This window comes from Vanacampus margaritifer, chromosome 19 (genome assembly GCF_051991255.1).
Source record: "Vanacampus margaritifer isolate UIUO_Vmar chromosome 19, RoL_Vmar_1.0, whole genome shotgun sequence".
Taxonomy (NCBI): domain Eukaryota; kingdom Metazoa; phylum Chordata; class Actinopteri; order Syngnathiformes; family Syngnathidae; genus Vanacampus; species Vanacampus margaritifer.
In genome coordinates this window covers 17,984,180-18,008,712 of record NC_135450.1, presented here as the reverse complement: position 1 = coordinate 18,008,712, position 24,533 = coordinate 17,984,180, and the positions used below count along the sequence as shown (strand labels likewise).

Below are 24,533 nucleotides of genomic sequence, written 5' to 3'. Positions count from 1 at the left end.
CCTTGCAGTTGAGTCTGGAGGAGGAGCCTCAAGAAGGCCAGATGCGGATGCCTTAAGTAAGTTACATCACTTCCTGTATGAAAGATCACAAGTGGTTGAGAGTGGCCTAGCTTATGAACCGAGCTAGCCCTAGCCGTGACAACCAGGCGTTCTAAAACGGCCATGGGGACCTGAAGCGAAATTTCCGCTCTCCTCGCTTATCTTAACATTCTTCTTCTGTTTTCATTCTTCTTAGTAAATCACGGTGTCCCATTACTGGAGAGCTATTTTTAGAAAAGACCTGTGGGCTAGTCACGCTGTCCTTGGGACTAACTAGTACCCGCTGGCACCATGAGAAAACAAATATGAATAGAGTAAAGCAAAGTACAGATGGCTGAAAAAGCTCCTTAAGTACAGTAACAAGGTATTTATACTTGATTACTTGCCACCACGGAAAGGAAAGGTGATACTGATGTCAAGTTCAAAGTCAGACTGAAACAAATAGTGAGCTGGCTTTTCTCTCCAGAATGTCCCGTGAGCGCGGTGGCGGACGTGGTCTTCCTCCTGGCCGGGTCCTGGTCCTCCGACCGGGCCGCCTTCAAACAGGCGCGCGGCCTGGCGGCGGCCGTGGCCGGGGCCTTTCAGATCGGCCAAGATAAAAGCCGCGTGGCCGTACTCCAGTACGCCGGCAGCGCACCCGCCGGCTTCCCGCTGGACCGCCACCTGAGCCGACCCGCCCTCTTGCGTGCCATCGGATCGCTGGAGGTCCACGACGGCAACGCCAGGACAGGTGACCTCACTTCCGACCGCTTCACACTTCATCAACTCATTCACCAGCGGCCGTGTAAATCGTTGACGTCTACAGCCGACAATGGCAGTGAATGAGTTAAAAGCACCTGCGCTAGTATCAAATATTAGAAACCGCGATCAGGCGGGGACATGCAGTACCGCCATTGATAATTCTACATATCAGGGGAACAGAAAAAGTCTGCGTTTTATGGATGTGTCAGTTGTGTCCAAGCAGTGGACGGAGTTCCCTTTTAAAGAACTCCATTTATGACGGATCGGTCTTCAAAGTCGAAGAAGGTCGGCAATATGTTCAGCATCTGTTTTTGCGTGCGCACACACACTTATTGGCACAGCCTTCATTTTGAATAATGCGTGAACGTAAAGCTGCGCTTCCCCACCTTTATTGAGTCAAGGCGCATATTTGACGGGAGAAAAGCAAACGGTGACATTCCTTCTGCCATCTCATGGAAAACACATTTGAATTGTTCTGCCTAGAACAAAGATGCATTTTTTCTTTTGGTAGGAAATAACTTTGAAACCTTACGTACTGTTTTGACATTTCATGACCAATGAAAATAAGCCAAATGGCCTTCTTTCATCCTGACATTTGACATGTTTGTGAGATTTTCAACAAAATGAAAATATTTCAAAATTTCAAATGTTCTTCAGTTGTTCCAACTTTTTCCACGTTTTAACAATCAGCAGTAGAAAACGAGTTTTAGACCAAACAGTGGAGAAAACAAGATTTTTGGAGAAAGAACAAGTGAATTTGAATTTTAAACAATTGGAAACAACCAAAAAAGACAGATATTACTTTTTTTCTTCTTTTTCCTGAGATATGACTTTTGATGGCGAAAGCATCATTTATTTACGGATAAACAGCTAAGAAACAACAAGAATGACTCGTATGGCTGGAGACGAACGTCGGTGGCTTTTGGACATGCCGTCTGTTTGCCGTTCGCTGCATCAACTGCATCAACTTCCTGTTTCCACCATATATGGTCATGCTCGTCACGTGAGAATTTCTCTGGTCACGAAATTCAGCCCGTAATATTGAGCTCCTTTTCAAAAGTTGTGCAGAGCACAAATCCAAAGCGATGCAATGCTGCCACCTACAGGGACCCGTTAGTCATTGCAGTGCTTTACCAAGACCCTCCTTCATGCTTACCCATTGAAAAAACGTATATATTCGTCAGTGGCAATAAACGTTTGGATTCCCGTTGACAAATGTAAACATGTTGAAATGTTTTGAAAAGATGTCCTAATTTTGGTCCCGGCTGAATTTGAGGTTGCTTGTTTTTCTTCAGGTGCCGCTCTGGACTACCTGCTGAGCAACACGTTGAGCGAGGCGGCGGGCTCCCGAACGTCCTTCCCCAAAGTCGCGCTGATCATCACAGACGACGGCAAGTGGGACGATTCCGCCGAGCGTTCGGCCAGGCGTCTCCGGAGCCAGGGCGTGGAGATCTTTGTCGTGGGTACGCAACCTTCTGCTCGTCTTCTTCTTCTTCTTCTTGGCCATCCATGGCGCAATCCCGCCGGGATTCCTTCGGCATGAACGAGCCGTAGCAGGAATGCGAGCGCCGTCACACTTTCCACACGCCGAGTGGACGCAGATACACAAAGGGCTGCGTTGCCGTGGCGACCGGCAGGAGATCAACACTCAGCTCATCTTCAGCTGGAAGAGATAAAACAACAACCTGAAGGGGGCTCGACACACACACACATGAAAACAATCAGGAAGGCATTTACAGGCCATTGAGGTTCATTGCGGGACCCCCAGGTCACGTTCGCACCTTTTTCCAACTCCAGAAACATCAACAGCATCTGACAAAAGTCAATATGAAGTGAATAGTATTTCATTCATACAATGTCAAGCAGTCAGTGTACATTGAAGTCAACGTGTGCAACAAAAGCGAGTGCACCCTCTAGGGAAAGTGTCCAAATTGGGCCTCGCTGTCTTCTGCATTTCTCTCTCTGGTGTCATGTGACTTGTCAGTGTTACAAGGTGTAAATGGGCAGCAGGTGTGTTCAATTTGCTGTTTATTGCTCACACGCTGGCCATTGGAAGTTGCGGAGGATCTGAAAAGGAAGCGAGTCGTTTTGACGCTGACGCTGGTTGATGGCTTGAACACGAATTTGAATCAAATTGCTTCAATTGGTAACACAATTAATCCAAAGTGAATATATATATATTAAATGTAATTATTATGACTTCATTCAACTTAATATATTCATTTAGGATTAATTTAATTAAACTTAATATAGTTACTTTGGATTAATTTAATTCAATCATGTATTACCAATTGAAGCAATTTTATTAAATTGGTCAACAATTCAATTTGTATTCTTCAATTGGTTCAACAATTCTCTTTTTAGAGCGCACTGAAGAAATGAACCTTTGCTTCAATGCAAAGTTGTCACTCATTTTTACTGGACCCTCAAAACAAAAGTGTGAAAATGTCCACATTTGGCCCAATCTGCCATTTTGCCTTTTAACTGTCAGATGACTACATTCGGTTTGCACGCTCTAAAAAAAAATCTCGGAGAGTCTGAAAAAGCGATTTGTTGTTTTTGTTGTACACAAATGAAAACAAAAGTTCTGTCCAATCCAAGCCTTAAAAAGGTTTTGTTGGGACACCAGAAGACTTTGAAGGTGGTCTGAGCAACTCGATGCTTGAAATCAAAACTCCCCAGATGAGTTTTCATTTCCTGGAGGGGTCGCAATGTTGAATTTGTAATAGAATACGCACACGCACACGCTGACATCACGTGTCCTGTCGCCTTTGCAGGCATCCAGCAGGCCGACGAGGGGAAAATGAGGACGCTGGCGTCCACTCCCTACTGGAGTCACGTCTTCAACATGGCCGCCTCGGACGCCATCCGGAATGTTCAGAGGGACGTCGTCAGTCAGGTGTGCGCCGGCGTGGAAGAGCAGCTCAGCTCGCTGGTCAGCGGAGAAGAAGGTGACTTTTGCTCATTCGCCACAAATGTCTTGCTGGGCCCCATTTGTGACGTGAGGAAGGCGCTTTTGCTTCCTGGCAGCAGTGGAACCCGCCTCCAACCTTCAGGTGGAGGAGGTGTCCTCCAAGAGCATGAAGCTGAGCTGGAGCGCCTCGCTGGACGACGTCTCTGGCTACAAGGTGCAGATGATCCCCCTGATGGTGGGGGCCAAGCGTCACGAGCTGTACGTGGGCCGCACGCAGACCTCGGTTGCGGTCCGGGACCTGAGTCCGGACACCCAGTATCAGATCAACCTGTTTGCGCTGAAAGGCCTGACGCCCAGCGAGCCCGCCGTCGTCATGCAAAGAACTCAGCCCATCAAAGTGTCTGTGGGTGAGTCCACGTCGACAGCTTTCCAACATTTCAAGGGAACGCATACAGGTGGCAATTGAGGAGCAAAATACGGTAATCATACAAACCTAAATCTAGGTGAATATATATATATATATATATATTTTTAAATATCATACCAGGCTGTTTTTTTATTTTAAAAAATTGTAATAATTTATTTGTGTTTTGTTTTGTTTTTTTATATTTAATTGCAGGCCATTTTTCCTTATTTGAAAAAAATATTATTTTTCCCCCCGTTTTTGTAATATTGTTTTTCTTTATTCCAAAAAATGTAATCATTTTTTCTTCTTCTTTTTTTTTTAAATGCAAATGCAATACTGGGCTTTTTTTTAAAAATGTAATTAAAACAATCATTTGTGGGGGTTGAACGGATGAATGGCATTTCCATTCATTTCAATGGGGTAAGATGATTTGAGATTTGAACAAACAAATTAAACTCCTATTTTAAGGTACCACTGCATTAAGAAATATTACGACTCAAGCTTTGTTGCGGCACAAATTATACTCGCACTGTAAAAAATGGCAATAACTAGAGCTGCAGTCCACCCAAAAACGGTGAAATGGCGTTTCCGTTCATTTCAAGTGAGTCCCGAACGGCATCCCGTCTCATTTCTGCCCATGACAATCTCCCGTTCCAGAGTGTTCACTGGGTGTGGACGTCCAAGCCGACGTGGTTCTCCTGGTGGACGGTTCCTACAGCATCGGTCTGGCCAACTTTGCCAAAGTCCGAGCCTTCCTGGAGGTGCTGGTGAACAGCTTCGACATCGGGCCCAACAAGGTCCAGATCAGCTTGGTCCAGTACAGCCGCGACCCGTACACCGAGTTCCTGCTCAACACCCACCCGGACCTGAGCGGCGTGCTGAAGGCGGTGCGCTCCTTCCCCTACCGAGGCGGCTCCACCAACACGGGCAAGGCCATGACCTACGTGAGGGACAGGATCTTCCAGCTGGCCAACGGCGCCCGGCCCAACGTGCCGCGCGTCGCCATCCTCATCACGGACGGCAAGTCGTCGGACGCCTTCCAGCAGCCCGCCACCAAGCTGCGGGACGCCGACGTGGAGATCTTCGCCGTGGGCGTGAAGGACGCCGTGCGATCCGAGTTGGAGGCCATCGCCAACTCGCCGGCACAGACGCACGTGTACACCGTGGAGGACTTTGACGCCTTCCAGAGGATCTCCACCGAGCTCACGCAGTCCATCTGCCTGAGGATCGAGCAGGAGCTTCGCAACATCCAGAAGAAACGTGAGTCGTCTTGCCTTCCGTCCGCCTCCCGCTTGAGGTCTCAGTTCAAATGCTTTGCTCGACAAAAGCAAACGTCAGCGCTCACATTCGCAGATCTTGGGCTGTGAGTGACGCAATAAATACAACGTAAAGAATGAATCGGTCGGCAAACGTCGTTCCATGGCTCGCGACTTGCCTTCTGTGCAAACGCAGTCCATTTCTAACTAAACGGGCCTCCCCAAATTAATCGCAAGCAGCTATTTTCACTCGTTAGTGCTGTCAAAGTTAAAGCGAGTAAAGCTTTAAAGCTCGTTATATTATTAAATTCAAAAAAAAGGAGAAACTTGCACCATTCAAATCCGTGAAGCGCAGTCGAACGCGGTTGTCTCGCGACTGCGTGCGTCACATCCATCCGGACACTCAGTCCACTTGTTCAATGTTTAAACTGCGCTGAGAATCAGTGATTGATTTTGTGCATGTTTGACTTTTTATGAGCGTCAGCCGGGACGCATTTCCACTCACTGCAAACGAACCCCGACTGTATCTCCGCAGCTCAACGCCCACGCACACACGCGTTGTGTTTAATGTTTTGCCCACATGTTGACCTGCGAGCTTGTGGAAAGGTCAGGCGGGGGTCGAGCGGCACCCGCAGCCGTTTAGCCGTCCGTCAGGTGCGCGAGGTGCACGTCGAGGCAATAAACATGGGAGCGTGACCGGCATTCCTCCGGGCCGCCATCTGCTCGTCAAGTTCCGACAAGCAACGTCTGCGCTTTTTGAAGGCAAAGAAAAAGTGCAGCACTTTTTCTTTCGGGCTCTGCCAGGAGCGACTGTGACTCACATTCCTTGGAGCTGCGCATGATGTCATTTTTATATAATGATATTCTGTCAACAGCGGCTTGACGGCAGCACTTTGACTGACGAACGTAAATCCATCAAAACGGCGACTTACATGCGCGACGCGTGTCTTTCCACATCCATCGCATGTCGATCCGTGACATCTCACGCCGTCTTCACGCCGTCTTCAGCTGCTCCGCCTTTTTCTTTTTTCATCTGTTGTTCTTTTCGGCCATGTTTGCCTGCATAGCAACGCTGCGTCTGCGCGGCCTGCGGTGATTTCCACGAGGCTCGGGGGGGAAAAAGCAAAACAATCTTTTGACGATGCTTGATGGCTGACAGACACGTTTGGAAGCGTTTGCCGGCCGCGATCTTGCTTTTAGCTTGCAATGAACTCGCAACACTGAGACTTGAGCTTCATGAAAAGCGGACAAAGAACGGATGAAAATCACCTTTGCTCTTCATACTGCTTATTTGGCAATTCATGGCAAGTTGAGTGGCAAGAGAATGCTTGTCACGCCCCCCAAAAATGTTGAGAATTGAAAGCCAACCACAACATATGAGCCCGAAATATCATATTACAGCATTAGCCTGAAAAATACATGTAAAAACAGAGGATTTGCTTTGGAAAAAATGCAGCAGAAGACACCGCGGTGCATGACGCCACTTTGTCAAATAGCAAGCCATAAAAATACCATTTACTACTTTCCCATTTTAGAACATTTTTGACTCCATGATGCATACGTGATATGAAAATACACATAGACAACATAGAACATGTTAAAATTAATGTTAAAAATGTTTTATTTTCCATCCCTTTATTAACTCATTCACTGGCAGCCATTTTGACTGAAGCAACCCCCTTTGCTCCTGATTTTGCAAGGCGTTTTTGGGAGCAAATGAGTTCAACAACAAAATAGATCGATTAATTTGCCGATCGATTAGGTGTCAATCACCGCACTTCTATATGCAGCACTTTGTTTCTATAAATATCTACCAGTGTTTACATTTTCAAATCATGTCCTAGGAAATCCCAATGTCCCGTCACTGGTGAGCTCGTTTTAAAAGGTCCATTGTTCTTCATATTGACTTTAAAGTGTAAGAATGCATCCAAATGAATCGCTGCAATAAACGTTTTCCAGCAGTTACTTTGCAAGTTCCCCGGTGTCGTCTTCAGGTCTGGTCCAGCCCAGAGACCTGTCCTTCTCCGAGGTGACTTCCAGAAGCTTCCGGACCTCGTGGGAGATGGACGCCAACGACGTGGAGTCCTTCCTGGTCCAGTTTAGACCGGCTGACATTCCCGATGGCCATCTGGTGTTCATGTCGGTCCCTGGGGACACGCTGACCATCGACCTGCCTTACCTCAGCCCGCTGACCCGGTACCAAGTCAACGTTTCAGCTCAATACGACCGAGGCGACAGTTTGCCCCTTGTCGGCTACGAGACCACCTTAGAGGGTTCGTTGATGTCTCACGTCCAAAACCGCTTCTCAAGCCTGTCGCATTTCATAAAAAATGAATAAAAAATCCTTCCCGTCTCTGGCAGAACAAAGTCCGGTTCGCAACGTGAGAGTGTCCCAGGAGACCACGGACAGCTTCCGCGTGTCCTGGCAGCCGGCGCGAGGAGCCGTGCTCCGCTACCGCTTGACCTTCCGACCCGTCGACGAGGGAGGGGCCGAGCTGGAGGCCAGCACGGTCGGCGACGAGCCCACCATCGTCCTGCGGGGGCTTCGGCCCAGGACCACCTACCTGGTCGACGTCAACGCCGAGTACCGATCCGGTTCCGGGCCGTCGCTGCAGACGCAAGGAACCACCAAAGAAGGTGAGATTCATTCTGACAAACTGATTTGGGTGAAGACTAAACTGACTTGCAAGCTTGGTCACGGAACTTGTTTCACTTGTAAGTCAAGGTGCCGCTCTATACTGACATGATGATTGATAATAATAATAATGATCGCTAGAAAAATGTAGAAATTAGAGGGGAAAATGTGTTCTCTTGTTTGAATAACAGCAGTCAGTTACAAATTGTTGTGCTTGTCACTACACGTTGCTGGCATGGAAAGATGAAGAAAGACACCTTGATGAGTTGTGGTAAATATCTTTGAATATTTTGGGAGCTTTTCCCGCGGCACACCTGATCGGCTTTCACCTATCGTGCTTGGGAATGACTAGCGAGCCGCCTGGATGCCTCTGCTGTTGTTAGCATGGTTGCTAACGTTACCATCGTCTGTTGTGTGCAGCGCTGGTGCACAATGATGTCACATCGCGTGCACACACACACACACACACACACACACACACACACACACACACACACACACACACACACACACACACACACACACACACACACACGCTAGCTCAGTTAGCTCGTATCCAGTCAGTCACTTGTTCAGCTTTGATGTTGCAATTTAGCATTTTAGCTTCTTAGAAGACGGAATGTTTTTTGTTCAACAACAACAAAGGAATGCAACTGATGTTTTTGTCTTTTGGTCCTTGTTGCTGTCTTTCATTCTTAGTTGTTGGATGCGCGTTCCAAATGTGCAAACGTGCAGCTAAAATCAGGACAATGGAATGTTCTGCTCACAACAACATGAAACCTGTTTTCTAGGTCTAGTCCTGTTTCTTCTATGAGTCACAGTCACGTAGTCAGACCTTCTTGTCCTGGTTTTGGCTATAGTTGTAATTCTGGTCAAGTCTAGTGCTCGAGCTACTTCTGGGTCTCTGGTTGTGATTTAGGTCTTGGCTCAACTTCTGTCTCGACTACTATTTCCAGTCAGTTTCTGGTTCTGTCTGGTACTGCTCGAGTTGTGTCCTAATTTGACTTTTCGTTGTAGTGCATGTTTTTTGGTTCACACTCTCCATTTGGAGCTGTAGTTTTGTCTCTCGATCTGGTTTTGGTTTTCCCTCAGATTTTTGTTTCTTGTTCATGGTCTGGTTCTTGAGGTTCTACTAGTGTTGTAGTTCTCGCGATCGGTCTCGGTCTCAAGACCGGTCTAGAGACCATCTCATCTCGGAATCGTACTCTTTCCGGCATTTTACTCGGTCTAGTCTCAGTCTCTGGATTTTTGATCAAGACCAAGCTGGTACTATTGTGATCCTTGAGAAACACAGAATGCAGGTCCTGCGCTGCCTTCCCGGTGCGGCCTATGCCAGGCCCCCTGGATTTGACATTTGTTTCAAAAAACAACATATCATAATTTGTTTTTGCTGTAAATGTCATGAAAAAAAAAAGATACTGCTCATTTAGTTCTGTTTTGTGTGTGTGTGATCTTTCCTGGTCTACAGTCTTGGTCTTGTCTCGGTCTCAATATCTCTAGTCTCGATAATGTCTTGGTGAAGTCTTGACTACAACGCTAGGTTTCTCCTTGCATGTCTAACCGTAGTTATCTTCTAGCTCGATTTTGAGATCTCTGATTTGGTTCTTTCCACAAATATTTCACAGTTGGCCAAATTTGGGACGTGTGAAAAGGGGACACACAAAGTGTGGTGAAAAGTACTCTTGATGAATTTCAACATCCACGGTAGTGAGAAAAATATGCCAGGGTTTCCCCCAGTGTTTTTTTTTTTTTCAAGGCTGGCGGCCCACAAGGCTTTTCTTGCCACGCCGCCAGGCTAAACATAGAATATTTATCCGGTCCGATTTTTGGTTGCCAGTCGGTCCCAGACCACCAGGCTTGGCAAGTCTTCTGGAAGATCCGGTGATCCAATCCAGTCGATCGCATCTATGTAAAGTCTCATTGGCACATATGCAAATTGCAAACCATGAACGGTGATCTAGCGTGGGAACACCGTGTTTGAACCGCAAATAGACGCTTAAAGTGAAGCCATTGTAGCCACTCTGACCCGCGCTGGTCCCACGGAACCGTCGGTCGTGCCTTCCTCGATCTAGACTGACGTTGACGGATGGCGAGCGTCATCCCGGGCTGGTCGGGGTTCTTGCAACGTCTCGTGGAAGATGGAACGAGTGCGCTGGCCAAGTTTACACAATGCAGGAGGCCAGCAGACTTTCCACTGCGTGCCGGCGAACCCCGAACCCGAAGCGCATCCGGTTTTCACTCATTGTGATGCAAAACTAAATTTATTTATTTTTTCTTCAATTCGCTGCACTGCCTTGGCCACCTCTGGGCAGTATAAAGGCCAATTCATGCTTCTCACTTTCCTGCCTGGAAGTAGCAGCCAATGATATTGCAGCGGCGCGTGCCCTGCCTAGAACTAGAAGTGGGATTTATATACCGGTAGTCGTTCTTTGCAGAGGATAAAGAATACAATATATAACACTAAAATGTTTAAACAAACCGTATTTCGTAGAACTGAAGTCCGCTAGCTTAATGCTAACACCATAGACAGGCTAACAGAAATTAGCATACAGGTTATGGCGCTCTGTTGGCATTTGAACTTTTTCTCCTAACTTTTATATGTGAGTCCGTTTTCGTTTTAGAATGTGCAGCAAGCCAATAAAAGTGCACGGCAGGCCGCAAATGTCCCCCCGAGTTCATATGTGATTGATGTATGCTTATTTGTACAATGTTTCACAGGGGGATGCATTCCAGAACCACCCGCAATACATGAAAACTTGCAATATTGAGGGACCATACAAAAACATTTGGAAAAAGTTGCTTCCCTCCCCCAAAAAGGACATAAAGCCTGCCAACATTTACACATATAAAACCATGGCCGATAAGAAATGCAAAATTGAGAAAAGATAAAAATTAAAAAAATACACGTGTCTTCCATTATTAATTGAATAATATGAAAACGACATTGAAGATCTTAATTGTGTTGCATGACTTCCAGTAAAGCTCTGTGGCGCATAACTTTAACGTGCGCCTTGCCAGTATACTCTAAAAACACATTTAAAAAAAAAAAGAAAGAAGAAGAAACATCTGCAACTCTGTGGTTGAATTGCAAAAGATGAGCCGCAATATATTTCTTGATCATTTCTCTTTAGGGAGACAAATAACGAGAACCTCCAAATGAGCCGTGCGCTCACCGCTTGACCTTGTTAGCGATAGCGAGTAAGTAGTTAGCAAGCAGTTAGCGAGCAGTTAGCAGGCACTTAGCAGCATTTTCGCATCCAGCAGTTACGCAACGTGACTGTTGTCTTGTTGTTTTTTCTCAACTCCAGTCTTGTATTCCCGCTTTAAAAGTAAAAAACCTCAACCTCCCGTTGTGAGGAAAACATCTGATCCGATTTAGCTGCTGAATGTTCCCCCGCTACTGGCTAGCTGTGCTTAATGGCTAATGGACTAATGGTTTGCATTTTTGCTGCTTTGACTCAATCGGTGCCAAAAACCACACGCATTAAGCATAACAGCCACAGTCATTTGTGATTTTTATGGTCTTTGTTGTCTGTGAACCAGCGTTTTGGGTGAGACTAAACAACTGAAGGGCAAACCAGATAAACTGTCTGTCTGTCTGTCTGTCTGTCTGTCTGTCTGTCTGTCTGTCTGTCTATTTTATCTAATCGAATCTATCTCCCACAAATGGACAAACAAAACCGTTTCCTGGTTGCGCGTGTGTTGAATGTTTTCAAATTGGGGTTGAGGCCACAAACGGTAATTTGCTTCCCCATTTTGAAACGGATTCTGAATGTTTTTTTGACACGAGCTCTGAAATGTTGCAACAGGAGAGCCTTTTGACTTAATGGCATTCAAAGATGTCTCAAATTAGCCGCTGGAAAAATGTCTGCGCGCCGTCGGCAGCAGCGCCACATCTTCCATGCGGTGTTGAGTGTATGCGGCCTTCCAAGTGACGCTGGTCTGCGGCTCCCAGCGCCACTTGAAGCTGATAAAAAATGGCAGAAGCGGTGGCGAAGACCCAGCGGCGGCGTCTGCCTGTCAAAATAAAAGGCCGCCACCTGATTGAATACGTGACAGTCAGCATCTTTTATTTCCTTTGGATTTACGAGGCACGGCAAGAACGCGCGTCTCTCCTGGGCCAGACATCTTTCATCTGTTATTTGCTCACGCTCGCTTTGCGCCTTGTCACATTTTCAAGCACTTTCGGTGTCCCGGCGTTTGAACGGCACCCAGCGAGCCGACTTGTCCCGAGATGTGTTTCAGTTGGCATGTCGGGAAAACAAATCATTTCATGCGCGGCGATAATAAGCATCCGCGATCTTTCCGCCGATGCTGTGGGAACGCGAGCATGTGTCTGCTCTGCAATGGCTCGGGCCAGTAAATCTCAACGTGATGTGAGGTCGGCGTCTGAAAAAGGAATCCAGTCGCTGAGGAAGCAGGTCATTCCAAGCAAAAGTCCTCGAGGACTTTTTATTGTCACCGTACGCAACATGGAAAAGATTACAAACGACAGCAAATCCATTTACTCCAAAACACATCTGCCATTTGAGACCAAGGAAAACATTTTTGGAAAGTGCTTTGACATCACGATACAGCGGGTGTTGACCGTCTGGACTTTGTGCCGGCAGAGGTGGGTCCTCCTCAAAACCTGATCACCCGAGACGTGACCGACCGCAGTTTCTCGGCGCGGTGGACGGCCGCCCCCGGGAACGTCCGGATGTACCGCGTCAAATGGCAGTCGGCGTATTCCGAAGAGTCCGGGGAGAAAATGTTCCGAGGAGACCAAACGGACACGGTGTTGGACGGTCTGAGCCCCGAGACGCTCTACCAGGTGTCGGTGGTGGCCGTTTACGACCACAAGGACAGCGAGCCGCTCACCGGATATGAAACCACAGATGGTAAGAACGCCGCAACGCAACTGCAATCGGAACACAACTGCGACGAGGGCTGCAGCTTTCCAAAAGTTTGACAATTCAGGATTTGATTGATTATCCCGCTAAGTAATTGATTATGCACAGCTTATTTATCGGTAATGATTTGGATTGTAATGGAAGGCAGAACAAGATAAGCATTTGCTCCCTCTGCGCCTTCTCCAACATTTTCAATGGAGTCTTTTTGTTTACTTTTACTGCATCATTTTTTTGATTGTTTGAAAATAATCCACGTTTTGCCGCTTACAGACCAAACCAGTAACTCAATCATCATCAATTTGCATTTGTGAGTTTTCGACACTGTCAATTTGAAACAAAGGAAATACATATTTTTCATTCAATTCATTCATTAAAGGAAAAAAAATCGAATTTGGACAACTTTAAGTTAAACAATGACTTGAAACCACGGGTGTGTATCTTTCCTGGAAAGACGATTCAAGGATGTAACGATTTTAAAATATACACTCTAAAAACATTACAGATTAAAAACGGACGATCCACTTTCTGGGTTGTTTTATACAAAATGACCCGATGAATTTTTTTTTTTTTACTCAAATAAAGGATCTGACTAATATTTATAAGTTGTTTTACGCTGAAAGACGCATTTCTTGACTTTTGAGTTGGGTAGAGGATCGGTCCATTTTTGACCCATCGTTGGGTTATTTTTGACCCAACTGTGTAACGATTCAATTTAGTGGGATTATGATTTGATATGGTACAGCTGTAGCTTTTGTCATGTTTATTACATGCAACAACATGTAAAAGCACTCCAAAGTCCAAATGATCAAAGTTAATTACATTCAAAGAAGCAACAAATCATCAGTGACGTCAGACCAATTTATGATGTTTGATTCGCGGCCAACATCTCTCGTCCAGTACGTATCTCGATAAGTCAAAAATGGTTTTGGATGAATTTGACAATTGACGATGACTGGTAGCGAGCGGGCACGTCTTCATGTGTGCGGCGTGGCGTTGGTGCACGTGATGATGTGTGCTTTCTTTCCATTAGTAAAAAAAAGGAAGCGTAGGAAACATTTACACATTGAAATATTTTCTTGTAAACTTTTGAATCAGCGTGTTAAGTTAAGCCTTCATTCCATTTTATTGCCATTTTATTGGCGGAAAGGAAAATGTGGTCTCACACTCACTGATGATGGCTTCTTGAGTTTTGCCATGCGCTCTGACGACTGCCTTTGGAAAAGCAGCAATCTGGCAGTCGGCCATTTTGGGTCCGTCTTCAGCCTGGCGTCACCCGTTTGTCCCGCAGTGTCGGCGGAGGCGCGGCGGCTGCGCGTGAGCGACGAGACGGAGCGCACCATGAAAGTGACGTGGGCGCCGGCGCCCGGCAAAGTTCTGCACTACCGGCTGAAATACGTCCCCAGCGCCGGCGGGCGGGAGGTGGTCCTCAAGGTCCCGGCGGGGGTCACCTCCAGCGTCATGAAGAGGCTGCAAGCCCTCACCTCCTACCACATCACCGTCCATCCCATCTACAAACGTGGGGAAGGAAAAGCAAGGCAAGGCGTAGGAAGCACACGTACGTTGCTCCCTCCGACCACACACGCAAACACGGCAACGCTTGCGCAATGTTTACAATCGCTAGAAAACAAAATGGCTGTAAGAAATCGTCATCAATCAAAGCATCGAAATGACACCTTTAAAGTGGAAGTCAACCTTGAACATTTCTTGACAATACGTCACTAGTCGAAACATGATGAATATGACATTTTTGGAATAGGAGTTATGAAGCAAAATCTGGCTTTTTGTCTTCCATTTTAGGCGGAGGCCATTTTGTCACTTACTGTATCGACTGAAGATGACATCAATGTTGCTCAGGCGACGACCAATCACAGCTCAGCTGTATTCTGAAGCTACACTGTGATTGGTTGTTCCCTGAGACCTGAGCAACATTGATCACAACAAGTGACAAAATGGCCGTCCCCCTGAAATGGATAAAAACGGTTGGATTTTGCTGCTGAATTCATATTCCATGAATGCAATATTAACCAGAATGCTATATTTAAAATGGTGGGACTGCATAGAACACATTATTGTCCCAAAATATTTTTGCGGGTTGACTCATTTGCTCCTAAAAACTTCTACAAAAACATTCTATTTGAAATATTGCTATGATCCCAAAAACATATTTACGCTTTTTTTTTTTTTACGCTAGAGCATACAGAAGGCTTTGATGCAGCCTCTGACCTGAAGAGGTCACTTAAAGCAAAGTTATTACAAAAAACGTCCAGCAGGTGACAGCAGAGTATAAGAGAGCAGCCGTGTTACAACAAGCTCTTTTCAACCGGTTTGTGAATAATGAGGAAACTTAGCTATATTCGAATGCTAAATGCCGCAAAACAGAAACAAATACAAATATCCTTTTTTTTTCCTGATGAAAGAAGAGACTCTAATCTTTCTTTTGGTAGGTTCCATGTTTTTTTTTTGTTTTTTTTTTATAGCAATAGAACACAATATTCTGTGGGCCTTGGAAAAATCAAATCAAAATCCAGTAAAGCGAAGCGGTGGCTTCAGTCAAAATGGCTGCTATGAATTAAAGTTAACTGGTTTGAAGTGAACTCGTTCACTGCCATTAACAGCTGCGGATGTCACAAATCCGTTTGAACTGCGCCGGCAAGATCCTAAAATGGTTTCCTTCCCTCCTGTCAAGTCTTAACACACTGTTTCCTTCCACGTTGAATTGTGCTGGCTGGCAGAAGGTGCCCACTGCGCAACTTCTGTAGACTTGATGAGAAAAATGATCTTCCTGGGGGTCCTCGAATTCAACGTCAAGACTGCTAACGAGGCTCCCGTGAACATTTGGGACTCATTTGAGTACAGTCAACATTTACACGCACCCACAAAATATCAAAAGCATTTCTAGACAAAAATCATTTTGAGGAAACCAGAAGAAGACTCTCTCACTCTTTAAAGGCGCTTCCAGTTTGACCCCTCCCACGCGTTCCAAAAACACATTTGAACTTATTAAAACACACTTAGACTTGTCAAAACAAATCTTGTAAAGTATTCTTTGGCACCTGTTCTCACGCTCTTGCTGTCAAGAAATAAAAAACTCGCAGCGTTCTCTAAATAAGAGGCAGCGTGTGTTCAAGTGTTTGTGACTCGCACTTGAAGTTTACTGTAAATGTAACAGGTAAGACAAAATAATATTATTCCTTGTGTCCAAAATGTCAGCTAACGAAAGTCGGCTAGCTAATGCTAAGGTATAATGCAAAACATTAAAGGCAAGCTAACGAAAAACATCCTGAATGGGTTCTTGTCTTCCAGTGTCACCTTATAAGTCTCCGAGGAACCTTCAGACCTCAGAGCCCACCAAGACCAGTTTCAGGGTGTCGTGGGATCCGGCACCCGGGGAGGTCAGGGGCTACAAGGTGACCTTTTACCCCACAGGGGACGATATCAACCTGGCCGAGATGCTGGTGGGCCCCTTTGACAACACGGTGGTTCTGGAGGAGCTCAGGTGAGCGGCGCTAGCATTAGCATTAGCATGCAAATAGCAGATGAGCGGTTGTAATGGTAGGTTAAAACAAACTCACCAGGAAGGTCTCAGGTAGCCTGCAAAAATATTTTTTTACGCCATCCAGGGCTGGAGGTCAAAGCCTTAGCAACCACTTTAAACACCATAGCAACCACTTGGAAAACATCGCAACCACTCCCGCGAGCACAGAAACCACTTTAAACATTGTGCCGACCTTCTTCAAACAACTCCGAATCCACTTTAAACAATGAAGCAACTGTCTAATGACGACAACCACAAGTCTGCAAATGTTGTGGACAACGTTGAAGAGAAAAGCATTGAAGGCAAAAATGGAAAGTACCAAGTTACCGAACGTAGAAAGCATCTCGCAGTGGCAACAAGCCCAAAATGCACAAGTCAGTCCATCTTGGAAGGTCCCATGGAGGTGCTCATGCAGCATCCGGGAATTGTTTGGGAAAAAGCTCTTTTGGCGCGAGCATGTGACGGGAATGTGTTTTGCGTCAGGGCTGGAACCAAATATTCCGTGGCTGTGTTTGGGATGTTCGACGGAGGCCAGAGTCTGCCTCTGGCGGGGGAGGAGAAGACCACGCTCTCCGACGCTCCCGAGCCGCCTCCGTTGGGTCCCTCTGGTAAAGATGGCATCCCCCGCACACTTCACGGTGGACCTTCACCGTACCCACATTTGCATGCAGCAACTTGGTTTCGCAACATGACAAGTAGCGATCATTCAAATTCAAATACTCATTTCAGTCAAAGGAAGGAAAATTTCCGACTTTCACACATCAGCTTTGTTTCCGTTCCCTGTTTGCGGCGTCCCAGTTCTTGCGCTTCCGCCTTTGTGCTCCTCGATTGCGCGTTCCCGTCGACGGGTGCGAGTGTGTCCGTCTCAGTTGTCTGAAGCATTTCAGGGAGTTGAGATCGGCGGGAGCGCGCGGTTGGAGGCGCAGGGGTGAGGGTGCGAGTGTTGGAACGCGGCCATCAGTGGCCGGAAACGAGGCTGGTGTGTGAAACCCGGAAGTCGGAAGTCTGTGGAATCCACCCCCCTTGTGAGGTTTCTGTGTCAAAAAACAAGTCAGAAAAAGCGAGCGTCTTCCAGGGCTGCGTAAAGTGGGCGTGGCCCGGCAAAGTCAGGAGCTCCGAACGGCCTTCTGGAATGTAACTTGTTGGTAATTAATAGAGCGTCTGTCGACCGTGTTAAGTTTCTTTCCAGCGGCACGTACTAGCCTTGACTTCTCCCACATTGGTGCCAGAAGGTTGAACTTGGCGTTGTCGGAGTCAATTAGCGTCACGGAGAAGCGCACATGATCACGATTACGGCTAATTACTGAGGGCTGTTTGGCTCACCTCGCCGCTTTTCTCCATCGGCCTTCACGGACGCGCAGCTGCCGCAGATGTGCGCAAGCGTCCACACAGACGTGGTTTGCGAAGCGCACTTTGGATGCGTGACCCCAAACCGGCGCCGCACATGTTACATATTTGGAGCGTCCTGAACTCCGGCGTCTTCGGCATGTTCATTGTGGCGAAACGTCACTGCCGGCAGAAAAACACTCCCTGCTCGCAATTCCCACCCATGGCAGAGAGGAAGTCTGAAATGCTAGCTGCCATTTAGCTTGGCAATGGGCTACAAACGGCTATCTAGTCAATTAAGGAGTGGATCAATGGAGTCAAAAAAAAATAAAAATATCGCAATGTAGTACGTAGGTAGAAATAATGTCAAAAAATGGACTCGGACTCAACCAAAGATCCGCATTTGCTATTTGTATTGACATTAGCCGCTGAATGACCGATTCAACACAAATTAGCTCCTCAATGTTCTAGTCCAACAAATGCAAAATTAAATTTGATCAAAATGGTAAATGTTTGCTTACAAAACGCTTTGATCATTTTTCAGTTTTCAAACTCCCTTTCGTTTGTTGCTAGGGCAGCGTTAGCCGGCCATCTGCGTGACGTTAGCCGGCCAAATATGTAGCAGCTGACGTAGCTTTCATGCTAATATAAATGGTACCCTCAGTGTTAAAGAGCATAGTGAGAATTTATCCTTTTTAGAGTGAAGCAACCGCTATCTGCCATGTCATAAAATAATGTTACAAAAAAGTGTAAGAAACAATTTGAAAATGGTGTCGACCGTGTTGGACTGGTGGCGGTTCAAGTTCTCTCTAAATGAAATTGAGTGTAGCTAAAGCGAGCTCGACACATGTTCCATATTTGGCGCGTCTCGACCTGTTGTGTCTTCGGCGTGTTGATCTCGGAGAAATGTCACCGCCGTCGCCGTCTCCTCCGACACTGGAAAAAGCCGGCAATTGCGTACAGCCCGTTAATGATGCGGAATGTCGGCGACCCCCGAGAATTGGTGCGTGCGCGCCGCTCGGAAAATGTTACGGCGCTCTCAGGGCCCGAGGGCACGCTTGACCCCGGGGGGGAATTTGCGCCCTAATGGGGAGCAGACGCGTGGACGACCCGCTACCGGAGCGGCGTGCTCTGACGGGTTCGAGTTCGAGTTGGGAACGGAGCTCCTGAGAATCGACGGCAGCGGCGTCAAACTTGTTTTGATTGTGGCCATGAGAACAGACCACATCAATACGATAGGAAATAAATACGCCGGCTCTTGATGTAGGAACTACTTTTTGCCAGTTGCATGTCACGTCATCCGCGGGAAATCCCAGTTGTTGTTAGCGGCGCACTAACGGCGTGCTCAACCTCCATGTTTGCATCTGCTGTCCTCTAACTTGTCATTTGCACCCTCCAGATTTTAAAAGGCTCGTCGCACAGCCGCCATTTGTCAGCCCAACAGGTTATCCGGAGCCACCAAATGGCGAAATGATCAGGAAGATCCGTTGTGGATCCGCCGAACGTCGCTGGATGCGAACACAAGCAAAAGGCTGCCAAAGTGTTGTGAATGTTGACGTGTGTGATGCATAAAAGTGCTCCTTGTCTGGTCTCTGTGGTCTTTTTCTTCCGCTTTTCCCACGCGTAAGATCTTGCGGCGCTTTGGGGAGCCGCCGGTTTTGCCGCGCAGGCGCTCACTTGTGTCTCTTGTCCTTGTCGCCAGACGTTCAGTGCAAGACCTCCACCAAGGCCGACATCGTTCTGCTGGTGGACGGCTCCTGGAGCATCGGCCGCATGAACTTCAAAACCATTCGCAACTTCATCAGTCGCATGGTCAGCGTCTTCGACATTGGCCCGCAGAAAATCCAGATTGGTAATTTCGCCTTCTTTAACACTTGATACAAATGAAGTCATAAGCACAAAAACAGGGATGTGATTTTTCCGCTAATTCGCGGAATTCCGCTTTTTATATCTCCCCCCCCAAAAAAAAAAAAATCTGATTTTTTTTTATTTTATTTTTATTTTTGTTTTTTTTTAGTAGTTCATTGTGTATGCACATGACTCCGAAGGATAACATCTTCTGCTATAACAGACATTTGTGGTATGCTCTAATATGAGTTACTTTTCATTTGGTCATGATACAATTATTTGTTCATGAAATTTGAACTCTTCAACATTATTTATGTGTTAACTTAGTAATCACATTAGTTAGATATGATGATATTCTCAGTGATAGTTTTTAAAAGCAAAGGCAGTCCAATGTTTTTGAATGTGACTGATTTTGAGTTGACTAAAACTGCCATTTTATATGGGATAGTTCAATATACATTGAAAATTTATGCTGTTGTTTTGTCTATTTCTTTGTCATGTGAGTGCATTGAAAGTACTTAAAAACACGGAAAACCCATGAGCTCCGGGCCTTGTCCCCCCACCAGGGCACTGCCCTGGACCTAGCTGGGTGCCAGCGGCCCCCAGACCCCCGGCTAAATTTTCAGATAATTTCACTTTGGTCAAATCACATCCCTGACAAAAAAGAATGTGTCAAATATCTCCTCAATTCTGAATTTGGTGTCCAGATTGGTAATTGCCATTCTTGAACAGGATATATAAATGAAACATGTTTGGCGCCGCCCACTGATTGGCTGTCATGTTTGGCGCAGGTCTGGCCCAGTACAGCGGCGACCCCAAGACCGAGTGGCACCTCAACGCCCACTCCACCAAAGCCTCCCTGCTGGACGCCATCGCCAACCTGCCGTACAAAGGAGGGAACACCATGACAGGTGACGGCTCGCACTTTGCAGGTTCTGGGTCTGAATCCCAGCCTGGTTCTTCCTGTGTGTAGTTTTTGCATTTTCACCCTGTTAGTGAAATGACACATGATGCCGTTCTGGAGAGCGTTTCGTACTAATGAAGGAGTATTTCATGTTCGGAAACGAGTAGGTAGTACTTGGGGAAGTATTTAGTACTGGAAAGCCAGACAGGAAGTGGCTGTGTAGTGCTTGAGAGACAAAACGTTTCATGCTGTGCAAATGTACATACAGTGGAGTGTCTGTTTTGGAAGCGTTTTGAGGACAAGCGTCCAGAAATGCGTTTACCAGGCGCGCGTCAGGAGATTCCTGCTGATTGGCAGCTAACCCAATCCCCGTGTGTTGCCGCGGCGCCGCAGGAATGGCGCTGAGCTACATCCTGGAGAACAACTTCAAAGCCAACGTGGGCCTGCGAGGAGAGGCGCGCAAGATCGGCATCCTCATCACGGACGGAAAGTCTCAGGACGAAATCGTCACCAGCTCGCAGAACCTGCGAGACAGCGACATCGAGCTCTACGCCATCGGTCGGTTCTCTTTTGCTTTTTGCGTGCGTCCAAAAAACCAGCAGAAAGTAAAGCAAGTCTGCTTTTCCAGGTGTGAAAAACGCAGATGAGAACGAGTTGCGCTCCATCGCCTCCGACCCCGACGAGATTCACATGTACAACGTCAACGACTTCAAGTTCCTGCTGGACATCGTGGACGACCTCACCGTCAACCTGTGCAACAGCGTCAAGGGCTCAGGTGGGAAAAACTCAGCGCACCTTCAGCCGTCCGTCCGTCCGTCCGTCCGGGCGGGGCTCAGCAACATTTGCTGTCTTTACAGTCATTTGGGGCGAAATACATAAAAAGCTCTGTCTGGACGGGAGCCGTAAAACATTTGAAGATTATGATGAAGGAGGAAAAAAAAGTGTGTCCGTCTAATGTCCTGCGGGCCCAAGAGCTCATCTGAGCAGCACCACAACAGAAAATATGACCGCAGCGTTCAAGACGTAGAGATTAGTTGTTGATCTGTTTTGGGATTTTTTTCCCCCTTTTTTTGTACATTTTTAGATTTTTCAGCCTTTAGCCTTTTTTGGTTATTTTAGGACTGCTGTTGACATTTTTTTCTGCCTTTTGTTTTGCTATCAATTTTCTGGCACTTTTGTGTATAATTGATGGTGATTTTCAGGATTTCTTCTTTTGGGTTAGCTCACGTCATGTTTTGCATTTGGCAGATTGGATAAATCAATCAAGTTAGCGTCAGTGACAAGAAATCTGAAGTGGTTCACTGCCACTGTCATATGGCGTTCCACAGGGTTCTATTTTGGAGGTTTTCATTGTATTTGCTGCCCCTGGCTTCCATCTTAAGAAAATCTGGGATTTCTTTTCACTGCTAGGCGGATGACATCTGGTGTTTTAGAAATGAAATTGAGTTGCGCTCAACCCCGAGTGGTCACAAGATGATGTTTGTTGTCAAGCGTTGGGTCAAGTCAGGTGATAAGCGATGGCGTAACGTTCCTCATCTGTCGAAAGTTTGACAAAGAGGACTTTCTAAAGCAACACAATTTAGACTTTTATTAGCATCTCCAAAAGAAAAGCGAGATTCAATCTTTGCGGTTTTCCATGACCGAGAATCTCCACAGACATTTCGAAATCTATCAATTTGATCTTTGAGTGTTTTTGCAAAAGAAAAGCCAAGCAAGCAGCTGTGACCCGGTCGCCGTCGTTCTAGGCTGTTCTCGGTCAGATTTACACCCTTTCATAATTACCAGGTGGAAACTTCACACAGTTTGCCTCTTCTGGAATTTTCGAAAGAGTGACAACATCATCCCCCGATTTTATTGTGGCTTTTAAAGGCACCCGAGGGGCCGTCACTCTTTACTCACACTTTGTACATTAGTATAAGTCAAGATATTGGCTTAAACGACTGCTAAACGTACGACTTTATCGATTAAAAAATGTATCGATTAATTGACACCTAATAAATTCACATTTGATCATCCATCGATGGATCATTTTGAGATCTTGTTGAACTTAAAACGAGTTCAGCTTCTCAATAGTAAATATTCTGTCGTCCAGCATGAAAGCAAACTGATTAGCTTTGTGTTCTTTCAAAATAAGACACTCTCCACAATCTTTTTTTGAAAGATTGCATGGACCAAACCAGGAAGTGAATCATTGCCAATCATGTCCTGTTTTTGAATGAATTGATTGAAATGAAACATCCGTCAGAAAATCAGCAAAAATGTTGCTGATTGTTGTCCAAATGAAAATCAGATGTTGGCAAATGTCTTATTTTGAATAAAAAAAAAACACAAAGATGATCCATCTGTCCTAATGGAAGACGACACAAATCTGAGACAATTTACTGTTGGGAGGCTGAAATCCAAGGTCTCTAAACCATGATCAAATTGATGATCGAAATAGATGCCGATTAGTTTGCTTTGCGATTCGTTGTTGAGTCCCCTCGGCTGTAGTTGGGAAGAAAGTTTTAATTCACAATGTTTTATCATTTGTTCAATTAAATATTGTATATCAAAAGTATCAATACTGAATGAATACTCATACTAGTATTGGTCTGAAAAAAGTATTCCTAATTAGTTGTTGTTGTTGCAACTGTTGCATCTCTAATATGAATATTGGACGAGGCCAATGTTTCAAACCTAAAGAAAGCACAGAACTTGAAAAAACAATAACAAAGTGTTTGTCCCGTGTCACTCGGCACAGCAGCAATTTGCCGAACGGTGTCCGCGGCGCGTCCAGCTGTGAAAGCACAATCCACTTCTCGGAGTGGAACATTCCACGCAGCCGCACTAAATCACCTTGAAGAGCAAATCTATAAAAAAGTGATTTACGGCGGCGAGGCGGCCAAACACATGCCGACATTGTTGTCAGATTTGTGCACGTGACGCTCACGCCCGTGCGCTGCTCCCCCCCCTCCCCCGCAGGTGAAGCGCTGGAAGCGCCCACCGACCTGGTGACCTCCGATGTCACCCACCGCTCCTTCCGGGCCACCTGGAAGGCGCCACAGACGCCCGTCGACAGGTTCCGGCTTGTCTACGTTGATGTGGACGGGGGACCCGCGCGGGAGGTACGCACCCGTCACTTGCTTGCTTTTTGGCTTTTGCGCCAAAACATCACTCATATTATTATTTTCATCATATTTTTACACCAGTACTTCCTGTTAGTTGTCTTGCATCATTAGACATTTTGAAAACTATTTCGCATCAAATGTTCTCTCCTTTTTTGGATGAAAAACAACTTGACACACAATTACAGTATACGGCGTTCCCTCGTTTTCCGCTGGGGTTCGGTTCCCAAAAATACCCGCAATAAATGAAATCCGCAAAGTAGTTAGCGTAATGTTTGACATTTATTATAAATGTTTGAAGGCTCTAAAACCCGTCACCACACCGTTTTATACACTTTTCTCATCGAGCCATTGACATTTTCTCACATTTCTCCTAATTGTCGAAGTATAGTTTGAGAAGCGAGTCCACAAAATGAAACACATCCAATAGGCCCGACTGAACTGTGCCGCAGTGCGCCGGGTTCGGCAACCATCGGTTTTACCACGATTCCAAATTTGAATCGCCTTTCTTGACAATGGTTAAATGAAAAGTTATACAGCACAGTCTCTTGTAGCACTGGATAGTCTCATACCACGCGGGCTTTTAGTCGCACTTGACCTCCGACCTCTCGACGGGGAGCTGGCTCTCGTCTTTGCCGTTTTTATTGCCGGGATGATGTCATACGATAATCAAGCCGAGTCTCCTCTGGATCCACTCGCGTCCGTCTCAAACGGCTCACGTGTGTTTACGTTGAACTGCAAAGCACTTGACTTATATCGTATTTACACGCCGCCTACTTTTTGTGAACTTCTTATCCACGCGGATTTACAAGCGGCCACGGCGGACTTTATTTCCAAATGGCGCCGACAAGAGATTTATTCGCATGAATGATGACTGCGCTACGCTTGCAAGATGCTGCTGGAATGCTACATTTGAACACATTTCAGACTTCA

At 46.2% G+C, this 24,533-nt stretch overlaps 1 protein-coding gene across 5 annotated transcripts in view; it reads left to right on the top strand.

Moving 5' to 3' along the window:
• Positions 1-24,533, top strand: part of col12a1b (collagen, type XII, alpha 1b) — a 70,001-nt gene that overhangs the window by 6,180 nt on the left and 39,288 nt on the right. For all 5 annotated transcript variants that reach the window (XM_077553574.1, XM_077553570.1, XM_077553571.1 and 2 more), the window contains 17 exons: positions 9-56; positions 506-769; positions 2,076-2,243; positions 3,558-3,731; positions 3,811-4,101; positions 4,758-5,360; positions 7,351-7,629; positions 7,718-7,993; positions 12,602-12,871; positions 14,172-14,438; positions 16,187-16,379; positions 16,902-17,026; positions 19,447-19,596; positions 20,384-20,503; positions 20,890-21,054; positions 21,125-21,271; positions 23,458-23,600. In XM_077553574.1, coding sequence (XP_077409700.1) covers positions 9-56; positions 506-769; positions 2,076-2,243; positions 3,558-3,731; positions 3,811-4,101; positions 4,758-5,360; positions 7,351-7,629; positions 7,718-7,993; positions 12,602-12,871; positions 14,172-14,438; positions 16,187-16,379; positions 16,902-17,026; positions 19,447-19,596; positions 20,384-20,503; positions 20,890-21,054; positions 21,125-21,271; positions 23,458-23,600 — 3,683 coding nt within the window. The remainder of the gene's footprint in view (positions 1-8; positions 57-505; positions 770-2,075; positions 2,244-3,557; positions 3,732-3,810; positions 4,102-4,757; positions 5,361-7,350; positions 7,630-7,717; positions 7,994-12,601; positions 12,872-14,171; positions 14,439-16,186; positions 16,380-16,901; positions 17,027-19,446; positions 19,597-20,383; positions 20,504-20,889; positions 21,055-21,124; positions 21,272-23,457; positions 23,601-24,533) is intronic.